We start from the raw sequence: 11,864 nt of genomic DNA, 5'->3' as shown, positions 1-11,864 counted from the left end.
AGTATTTTCTTGAAATTTTTGCCCGAGCCTCATCATACCAAGACATTGACCAAATCGATGTATAGAATGTGACTATTTATACAATATTCATAATTAATAATACTTAGATATGACATAGAAACACTTGTTGGGTGCATCTCAGACTATGAAAACGACAAATGCACACATATATGCATTACAGTCTTTGTGTATATATTAAAAACAACCTTTTTGTGAGTTTAAAATGATGAATAAATATTGATTATATTAACACCGGTACAATAATAAATAACCAAAGCCCACAAAACATTATAAGAACGATTACTCCTTCTTTGAATCATGTGCTAGTCTTTCTGCCTCGTGCTCCGCCTTAGCAACAGCACGTTTCACGCGTCTGAGACATCCGGGTACCTGCCTGGTCAGATACCACAATGTAATTCCTTTCGCCACGTACAAGGTCACCATGGTGACGAGCACAAGCATTCCGTTAGGTTTGCTATGATCAATTATTCCTGACACGTGGTCATTATACATGCAGTCTAGTTGTAACACGTGGTTAATGACAATTAAAACGTGGAAAATCTGGTGTCCATGTCCAACGATGTCGAATTTCCCGGGCCATTTTTTCTCGGGCTGGTGAGCGGCAAATGCGAGCGCTTCAAGGACAAAGATGATCTGAATTGCCGTCAAATAGTTCAGTGACGCTATTGAGCATTGGTCGTCGTAGAAACAATCGGAATATCTGGGAAGAAATGGAGCAGCATTTATAGTTGCCTGCATGCCCATACCAATTATAAACATGTACTTCCTGTTCAAGTTGTGGGGATCATGTCCGTACCAAAGCTTTGCTACACAGAGATTGACGAAGTTCAAATATGAGGAGACAAACAGCAAGGTTATATAGAACGGTTCCATCACGTGGTAAAATGCCTCGTCACTCGATCCATAGATCCCGGAAATGCCCGAACCAAAGCTGCAAATAGTTGCTCCAATATAGTCAGTCATGAACGCTACAAAGTGAATGTAGCAGGATTTTGAGTGTAGCAGATGGACCATGGCACTGGTGAACAGACCGACAATACACGTAGTTCCGAACAGCAGCAACGTGGTCAGCACGTGGTCGACATTGAAAGTAAATTCGTTAACGTAGCCATACATTTTGTGAAGAATTATAAAACAGCCAATCAGATGTGTCCAAACGTTGACAGTCTCGTTGTGGAATTGAAACAGACTGAAGAGATAGTACTTCCATGGGCGATGTAGCAGACGATACCCGGAAAGTATGGCGGGCTCGTGCAGGACGTACGGCACGTGTTCAACCGAAAGTGTGGGTTGAAGTTTCGTCTGCCAGGGGACTCCGGCGAGCACCTGCTGAATAAGTTTTTTTAAGTCCATCGTCGGCATCTTTTTCATGGAATTGATTTTTTTGTTCATTTAACTGTTAGCAGTTCATCATACCTGAAAAGCTTCCTGGAATAAAGGATTACATAGTGACATAAAACCAACCAATCGGAGAGTATTTCTACCACTGACATAACAAATTATATATCCAAAAATGAGATTTACAATATTTATAAACATGGCCAACTTTGGAGCTTATCACACAGTGGCTTGATGACAAAGGCTCATTAAAGTCACAATAAAAAAATTCAACTAGCCAAAATTATATTTTATACATACTTGAAAAAAACAACCTATACTGTAATATGAAACATATATGTTTCATATTACAGTATAGGGTTTGTTTTTTTTTCAAATCTCATTTTATGTTTATAGCAATGTATTATATTGATGATATACATGTTCAAGTATGTATAAAATATAATTTTGGCTAGTTGAATTTTTTTATTGTGACTTTAATGAGCCTTTGTCATCAAGCCACTGTGGCTTATCAGGGTAACGACGGTCTCTATCGATTTCGCATCTCAGTGCAATAGTAGCGTTAAGATACGCTAGTTTAGCACTAATTTATCTACCGGACGTAGTGTAAGATTAGGCAGATAAGAAATACAGAATTTATGAGGGTCATAAAGTTGACCCGTCCTTTTATTTTAAGTTGCGATAGAAAATTTCAGTTTTGGACGATTTTAGATATAGCCATAATTAGGTAGAGCTGTTTTATAGGGAAACGTTAGTTGATAAAGTACTGAAATGACATATCATCTCTGATAAACTTAATTCTTTTACATATTATATTCCGTGTCTTTAGTCTATAATTGATCGTTTATCAAGACATTAAATTGGGGCCATTTCCACATCTTTATTTTAACAGTTTGGTATTTTTTTGTAATAAAGTAACACAAAATTGGGTGTGAAATTTCGGATAGGAACAGCTAAAATAAAATATTAACTGCAGTTGCTATCATTTAGTACATTGTACCTGTGTTTAACGATACAAGTAAAAAAACATGTCATTAATGTTGTATTGACAAGTATACCCTTATATTCCAAACAACACGTTGATTTAAAGGCACTTTGACGTTATGAAATCCTATTGCACTCATTACTAAAAATATGCTAAAAAAATCCATGTTTACAAGACAGTTCTTGCCTAATCAAAATAATTATATTTACGCTAAATTTATAAACATGTTCGGTTAAGTGCAAAATGGTAGACCAAAATGTTTACCATTAAGAATTAGAACTTAAGCATTACCAATGAACATGTGGACTCGATGTAGATATATAAATTATTTTCTTTGAATACCCTTATTTATTATGTTTCATAGCCCATATGTATTTCCAAAATTGCCAAAGAAACTTGAAACATTAGTATTTTATAAGAAAAGTGTTACGTTTTAACTGTCTGTTATAGTGATTGCTATTAAAAATGGGAATAATTTTTGCTTAATATATTAGTTTCTTTTTAACACAAAAATAGTAAATGACATTTCTTAACTACAAATGTAAATGAATAATCGAGTATCATATATAATTTCAACTAAATAATAATGATAAAAGGGAAAAATCAGAAATAGTTATGGAATAATTGTATTGCTCTAAATAGCCAACTTCGTTGCACATGTCATACCCAGTGTCATAACCTTGGCGATGGATTAATTCTATCCTACTGTGAATACGCCGCGGGGTGGGCCATAAAACCATTATCGTACAGTTGAATACACAATTTCTGGGCATCGATTTTCTACAAATTTTACATAAATGTTCAAAAAGGACCAAAATATATTTAAAAGTTCATTATTTCGAAAAGTGCATTTGAAAGAGAAAACAAATCTGCATCGTAATCCGCTGAAGCTTAGCGATCGGATGACTATAATAACTTTAAATAGCAAAACAATATTTAGCTCCTTCTTATTTCAATGTAACTTTTAATGACCAACAAAACCCTTAAAAAAGACCAAAATGTAAAAATCATACAATTAATACAAAAGCATCATCTTCAAGGGCAAGAATTATCCTAACATATATGTAGGAAGTATGTTGATCTGTTGAAAGACTAAGTCGTGAGAACTGTTTTACCATATTTTCCCTATATAACTCTATAGGCGCTATCGATTCAGCGGATTTCTCCAAAGTTGGCAATGATAATTTTATGAGTATACACTTTATTTTACATATAGATGAATTTAATATAATTATTTATGATCAAAGTGTATTAACAATAAAAAGAAACCCGTTCGACATCAAGTCATCTAATTAAGTTGTTATGACATTTTAATACGTCTGTTTTAAACAAAAATGTGCACGTCTACAACGAGAGATATTATATTGATATTATTATATAACTTTATTCCACCGTTCACTCCTGGGTATGGAATATGTTATTATATTGACATGTTTAAACCAACGTCCACGAGTTTACAAAATATTTACATTGTCATCGTTATTACTATACCGTTTAATATTGAATACTCTTACATCAATTTATATGAGTAAAATATTAACATTGTTTTATTATTTTAATCACTTGTAATTGATATAATAATAAAACAACTTAAATAAAACAACTTACCTTAAAAGTTGGTAATTTTCAAGCCTGACTGGCAATGCTCTATATCATCGTTGACTGAGTCAGTTTATGTGTGACACATGATTTTAAATCGAAAACATGCAATCATAGTGTTCACATAAATAAGTATGTTTATACTATGAAAAGTCTTTATAGCAGTTATGCGAATATATCTTGATGGAAAGATGTTCAATTATATGGAGTAATCAATATTCATTCAGTCCTTGAGAAGCGACCAGCCCAATGTTTATCAGTCTTGTTTTGGATATAAACTGGATTCGGTAAATATGATCTGGCGGTGAACAGACTATCTGTACAGATCTATTGAAAACCTTCCTTTTTCAACTGATCTACTTCCACGGTTCCATTATTCAGCACTTTGTATTAGCCTATATAAGAAACCTTTCTGTATATTGTACTGTACTGTGTGATTGCGAGGCATTCACGTACATTTTTTTCTGAATGATTAAGTTCAGTTATCGAAAAAGAATGGAATATATTACGCAGAAAATTAGCACTCTTCTAGAAGTTTAGTTCAAGCACTCCGTCGTACACTAAGGAGTATCACTGGGTCACAGTTCAAAAGTACATGGAACGAACAAAATGGCAGTAAAATCGTCGCATCGAAGGCCAAAAAAATGGGTATATGTTGCTGATCATGAATTACGGATTTGCAGAACAAGCGCAGAGTATCCACACAATATCACAATACTGTGAAGTTTGATTGGAATGAATTCCTGCTTTAGTGTCATTTGACCTGTAAAACTGAGTGACGTTAGCTGACCTACAATATCTTTAATTTTCCTTCAGATATATCAAAGGGTCACTCCTACCTACGAGCATATATTTATATAGACATTTCGAGATTTTCTGACATTGTCAATCTGCAATAATTCAAGTTATTTTATGCGTAAGTGTTGGTAGGAGTGACCCCTTCGATAAATCTGAAGATCTTTTTATAGGTCAAATGTCACTTTATTTCACCAAAGCAGGAGTACATTCCAATCAAACAACTTTGCACAGTTTACTTACGTGCTTCTTTTCTCTGAGGTTTTCTTCGTTTAGGTCTAATTAATACTCGTTACAGATTGTACTTATTTTAGTACATTGTATAAACACGTCTTTTATTTGGGTATTAATAAAATGCTGACTGTTTATTTTCTTCTTTTTTTTGTCTCAGGTACAGAGTATATATTTCTTAACGCAAAAAAATGGTCACAACGCTCAATTGATAAGCGTCACAGAGCAGTTGAACTCTGTCCGCATTATTGGCGCCGCACTGAAGTGCGCGCCTATTATGGAATGGGAATTTATTTTAGTTAGTGGTAGGAGCGGTTTTTAAGTTAATTGACAGTTGGGTTTTACTGTTATTTTATTATGATTAAATAGTGCAAATGGATGGCGATTGCATGGGTGTTAAAATGCTATTTATGGTTGAATAGATTGTCTTCAATTTATCTTCAAAACATTATATCGGAAGAACAACAAATAAGTTTAATAACTGTTCCCGCTTCGTTTACGTTTTCCGATTGGTTACCTGTAATATCATGTGCCGGAAATGTAAACATTCGGAGGAGTTCCGAATGAAATGTAAAATGTGTGGACCGGTAATTATGTGAATGGGAATAATTATGTTTTATGTTGTTTTGTTATGTTTACTGCATCAATAAACCATGAGGTAAGCTGTTTTCTTTAATTTAATCGATATTGGAATAAAATGTTCACCTAACTTTATTTGTTAATGTGTTGAAGGTAACATTAGTAAACTTTTATTACGATTGCCCCCGAGTTGTTTTATTTTTAGAACACTACACATATCCGGATGTTGCTATTTTAAGAACCAGAAGGTAATTCCCCGCTATTCATAGGTCAATAATGGAATTTCTACATCGTCGATTAATAGTTGGAAACTCGGTGAAGTTTTCTCATGAATATACGTTTAAAATAAGTAAACACTGAAATGTTCACCCTTGGAGGCCATAAATCTATGGGTTAAATTGGCCTCTCTGAGATAAGGAATGCTGATACATGAATGCATGTCCACTTTACATTTCAGAGTTGCAGAGTTAAATTAGAAAGGCAAACAGGGTCTACAAAAATCACATAACTATTTGATGTCTTTTTAATTAGTGTAAATGTTAAATGTATGAACACAATTTACAGCAATAAACTGAACATCCCATGAATTAGTTTCTTGGGTATAATGAGCAACATTTAATTGAACATGCATGGTAATATTGAAAGATAAAGAACATCAGCATGCATACATTTTTTCATGATACATTTTATTATAAAAGAGACTCATTCAAAAAACTTTTTGCATTGGTTTTAAGTTATTTGATTAACTAGTAAGAACAGACCTTAATCAGTCCAGCAGACACATTTTTATTAAATTTTGTAAATCGTATTGCAAAACAGTTCGTTAAATTGTTATACTGTACATATTTTAACTCACTAAGCTGAATCATGCGCTGTTTCAATCACGAGGCCATTTTTTTCCTAATTCACTTTTACAAGGGATGGATTTTCAATTAGATTCATCTTATTCAAGCCTGAACAAGTACCTTTACTTTAAGTTTGTTGAAACGAATATATATTTGCATCATTATAATATGTAGATGATGAATTGTAGTTAAACTACTGTAAATACATTATGTTACTTTTAAATGCTACAAACTAGTGTATAAAATTCAGTGTCATGTGAACATGTTAAGTCTCATATCACGATATTGTCAGCAGGATGGCCGTCCGTTTTCCCTCTTCGAGGTGTCATTTTTTTCTGAAAATATAAAAAAGTATAATAAGTATAAATAAAAATGATTAGCATATCACTTCATGGTTAAGAAATATTGATCTTCTTACGTATACATATGTACAGGCCTGTAGCTATGCCGAGGCAAACCACTGCAGCTACCTGGGTGACAATATTCAAAGCAACCGAAATTAAAATGAATATTATATGCATATAACATGTATAATGTGTAGTAAGAATTGCACGGAACTCACTAGAATGATTGTTTATCACATATTTATATTTCTAAACCTATATCCAACGTACATTTTGGTAGATTTTATGTTATTTTAATCGGCAATTCGTTGTCGATGGGTGTTTAATAAATGTTTATACATATATGTCTGCTGCTCATGATTCTCAAAGTCTGAATAAAAAGTTCACGTGAATGCCAATTTACTATGTTAATGAAATGAATTCAGCTAAGCAATCTTGAGGTAGTTCGAAAGGCAAACTGCCTAATTTTCTTTGCATATACATTTTATAAAGGCATTATTATTATGCTTTTAAAACTGAATACCTAGGCGTTGAAGAAGCCTGTGGCCTGAGTTTTCGCCTACATCCTCTCTGTGGTGTTTCATCCTGTCTTCTTTTGCCACCTTTCTTCAGTCTAAGGGCTAGCTCTTCAGGGTCTGTCACCACGCATTCTCCGATACTGTTCACGTGCGTGTCTGGACCAAGATCAAATTCTGTGACTCCTGTATCGGTTTCAACAAGACTGTCAGAAAGTAGAAAATTTGGCATTTGTTTTGAATGGTCACCAGTAGTCAAATAGTTCTCTAAGAGACATTGGACATTCTTAGACATGTTTTCAATGGCACTTATTGGTGGCATCCAAAGCTGTGGGTTTCTGTAATCTTCAAACGACTTTGCATTCAATGGCAGAATCGACAACTGCCTAACTCCATCATATGTAAAGTCTTTCGGTGTCAACTTTTTAGATTTTAAAACTTTCAGTTTCATTCATTTCTGAACTCCGGAAATCAAGGCGTTAGAGTTGTTGTTTTACTGTCTTCTTTCGAGATTCTTCTCTTTTTCACGTTCTGTTTTAGTCTCATTTGCAAGTTTTTAAGCTTAAATATAAAAATCTAAGATCTTATATTTTGTAAGCAGTCTTATATAACTGGTTTCCATGGATTACCGCAAAAATTGGCTCGTTCGAAGACAAAAAATAAAAAAAAGGTTGTCAAAACGGTAAAGAGAGTGCAGCTTTAAAAGTACTAGATGATAATACATCTATTTTATTATGATATAACATGTATTGTAATATATATAATTAAACAAAACTTTTTATCCTGATTCCAAAATGAAAATAAAATCACATTTACATTCTTAATTTGACTTTTCACTTTCTAGAATCCTGAATAAATGGCCATTAATTGTTGAGGTGCTTCAATTTGTACAAGAGACTTGGGAGAGAGAAAACAAGCTATTGTGTTTACTTCGAGCAGTGGTCAGCCCAGCAGGGGAGGACGATTTATGACCACAGAACTGTTAACTATGATTAGCTATACTGATAAGCAACAGCTCATTTTGAGCACATTTTGGAGTAACTGAGTTAGACTGAGCATGGAACTGGGATATTCGTATCAAAGGGCTATTCATGTAAGTATCCTTGAGTAGTTGTGTACGTTTATGTGTTCAAAAATGTTTGTTTTTTAATTTATCTTTGGAATTCTTAAATCATTCTTATTTGCTAAATGTTAAGACAGCGTTTTAAAAATAATATTTCTACATGTACTATAAATATACATGTTACATACATGTACTTTACATCTACTTACAATGCACCAGTCAATTGTAACCACGGCCCCCCAGGTCCGAGGAATAGCTGGGACTTTGACTTTCGGTCCAGCCAACCCCGGGTAAAATCCTCGTCCTGCGGGGACGAACTGATGGTCAAATCCTCGCCATATGCCCCCGTACCCCAGGGAGCCTAGGTAAGGCATATTCCCTGCTATATTTTGCTCAAAGACAAAACCACCGCACTCACCCGGCACTGCGAGGCCACCTGAAAGGTAAAAACACAGCCCATTTCCCCGGCTATCCCCAGACCTGGGGGGGGGGGGGCATGGTTACAATTGACTGGTGCATTATGTACAAGGTACATATTTTTAAATGTACTTATGTACATCGTTTATGTATATGATATGAGTATGTAATCTTTTATTTGATTGTTTTATCTTAGAACAATATTAGACTCAAAAATACCCATTATTTGTTTTACTTTACAAACTGCATATTTTCAAAATAAACCTGTATTAAAAGATGTACATGATATGGTTTCGGACTGGAAGCCACGACAGCTTGGACACAATCGACATTCATTTGCTTGGTGTAGGTCTCGTTGAACGCCATACTGTTGTGAATCATTATCACCCATATGTACAACAACTACACATTTGTGCCTACCAACCCTTACTCTTGGCTAAATTGGATATTAGTGCAGAATGTATAATTAATACATGTGCATTTGTATTTTACGGTTGTAATTTCTGTTGGTTGATAATCAGAAGTCTAATTTTTTTCAGGCAGGAAAATGACTGAATATTACTATTATATGAAGAATTCCAGTCTGCATTAAATATTTTGTTGGATCATTGAGACAGATTTGACATCCATGTCTATCCACAAGGCAGTCACATCTGATAGAGATGATGTGAGTATTTCATATAAAACATATTTAAGTTGGTGTTTGTTGTTTCATAAACTCACTGTATTCAATAATCCAGTGGTGGTGGTGGTGGTGGTGGTGATGGTGGTGGTGATTTTTATTGATAAATTTAGTAATTTTCCTTATATCATATACATTTATGTATCAGCTTATTGTTGTTGTTTTTAAATCATGTTGAGAAATAGTAAACTGTTTATATTTTATTTTGTATATGTATGGCAGTATTATTATCTATACAAATTAGTTACAACGTACTTTTTTTCTTTTACAGCTCTAAACATTCTAGATGGGTGAAGAACCTGAAGGGGCATGAAAACCAAATCAACATTGACTCAGCATTGAGTAATTATCATCTGTGCACACACTACAAGTACAAACGCATGGGAACAAACCAAACTTCAAATGTTGAAGAGTGAAGAATTATTGTGAAAAATTCTAAATGTTAGAATACCATTGACTAAATAAAACAAATAGACATCGATTACCAACAGAGACTGTTTACATGTTATAATATTTAAAAGACATTAGTTGAGAACTTTCACTCTGACATTTTTGGAGGGGCATTACCGCCTACTTAGTGTTCCTGTTTCTTAACATATTTTAACTTAAAAGTGCATTCATTGTTTTTAAATCTGAATTCTGAGTTAGTATCATAAGTAAAATTCATTTATTTGAATGATTACATTTTATGAATAAGTCCAATTAAGCTTTATCAATTTTTACAAGAAAAAGGTTGATTTTTAAGCATTTTATTAGTTATAAAAATGTATAGTTACATAACATTATGTGTATTTTCTTCAAAACTGAATGGTAAACTATCATAAATTGTCTTTTAAATTGTTCATTAGACATCATAGAAAATATTTAAAATGATTTCAGCAGGTTTTCTTATTATTAACTATTTTTTATGAATTTATAAAACTGCTATATATTTTCAAACATCAAAATACTGCTCTGTTCCAAAGACTCACAAGATCAATCAAAATTATTTTTTTCCATGTGTATCAATAATATGTTCGGTTGAACTTAATTTTTCTGTTAACTGAAGTTTATTTTACCAGAAACTGTTGGGTTATTTCATAATCTCTGATAATGTAAAAAATCTTCAAAATTTGGATAAAAGTCCCATAGTGTACCATGATAATAACTATGTTGTCGGTAAAAGCTTGATAAAAGTGTGTATTACATATACTTAAATTCAGTTTAATTAATTATGGCATTTAAGGATTTGTGATTTCATATTAGATTTCCTGTTATATTGAGCTTTGTCAATTTTTGTTGTTGTTTTGTATTATGTACAATTACTACTTCTATTTCCCAACTTTTGTCTCATTTGTCAAATTGAATTGTTACATATTTAAGTGAAAAAACACACACACACTATTTTTAACGATACTCCTAAATAAGACTTATCACAATTAATATTATTGTATTATTGTTTTGATTTTTTTTTTAAATGGGTTGATAGATGTCAACAACAATGTTTTTAATGAAGGATCTTGAGTTCAATTTGCTAATAAGAATGAACATAAAACATGGTATTTCTGCCTTGTGATACTATAGTAGACCACAGTAAATCATTTAGCAATCACCAATCATTTCATATTTGCCATTCTTTCTGCTATTATAAACAGGGTCACAAGCTTGTTATAAGTAACAATATTTAGTATAAAGTAGTTATTGTTTTATCATTCAATTTGATGTGTGTTATAAATACAATTATATGTATTGATTTCAAATAAGAGTTTCACTTTAAAGATGCTCATTTAAAGATAATGAACAGACACACAAAAACTAGACACATTTGATACTAATTATATGAATGATTATTGTTTAGGTGACCTCTGATTTGATTTGGAGATATTCATAAATGGGTGTTACTCTTTATTGTCTTCAGTTTCTTATACATTTAAGGATTTTTATAATTGCTTTTCTGGTATATATTACAATGTGATTTAATGCAAATGAAAACACAAAACACCTTTTTCTTGACCAGAGCATTACTTTAAAACTACTTATGGTATTGAAATAAAACTTGGTATATGGGTAGGTGGCAATGACAAAAAGTACAGTGCACAAGCACCCTAATTCTGTCGTGTTCATTAATGTACCCCATCCCTAATGAAATGTTCAACTTGAAACTCTTCAATTTCAATGCTTTTGCCTATGTTGTCAAGCAGAATACTACAAATATTTTGAGAATTTCATAGATGCGGTTCAATGCACCATAATATGCTTGTTGGCCTTGACATTCCTTGTTTTTCAACATATAACAAATGCATTTAAACTATTAAACGGCGCCCTTTGATGCTTTGCATCAATGGTCTTTCTTGTAACTAAGTGAATGAGAGACGACAAGCCAAATGTTTACTAGTATCGGTCTTATTTCACTGGAGTTATTTTATTCAACGCATAATGACCCATCGAAAATAGAATGCGTACAATACCAC

The 11,864-nt window shown here is 33.0% G+C and overlaps 1 protein-coding gene across 1 annotated transcript; it reads right to left on the bottom strand.

Annotated features, from left to right (window-relative positions):
* Positions 1-67: 67 nt before the first annotated feature.
* LOC128209134 (membrane progestin receptor beta-like) lies at positions 68-4,082 on the bottom strand. Its single transcript, XM_052913015.1, has 2 exons — positions 3,953-4,082; positions 68-1,449 (listed from the first exon to the last, which is right to left on the bottom strand). The coding sequence occupies exon 2, from the start codon at positions 1,411-1,413 to the stop codon at positions 301-303; it is 1,113 nt and encodes a 370-aa protein (XP_052768975.1). The 5' UTR covers positions 1,414-1,449; positions 3,953-4,082; the 3' UTR covers positions 68-300.
* Between the last annotated feature and the right edge of the window lie 7,782 nt (positions 4,083-11,864).

Source organism: Mya arenaria, chromosome 11 (assembly GCF_026914265.1).
Source record: "Mya arenaria isolate MELC-2E11 chromosome 11, ASM2691426v1".
NCBI lineage: Eukaryota > Metazoa > Mollusca > Bivalvia > Myida > Myidae > Mya > Mya arenaria.
This window is presented reverse-complemented; position numbering and strand designations above follow the sequence as displayed.

Bases quoted from the DNA above. Each gene is read 5' to 3' on its own strand.
- LOC128209134 (XM_052913015.1), bottom strand. From the start codon at position 1,413: ATGAACAAAAAAATCAATTCCATGAAAAAGATGCCGACGATGGACTTA.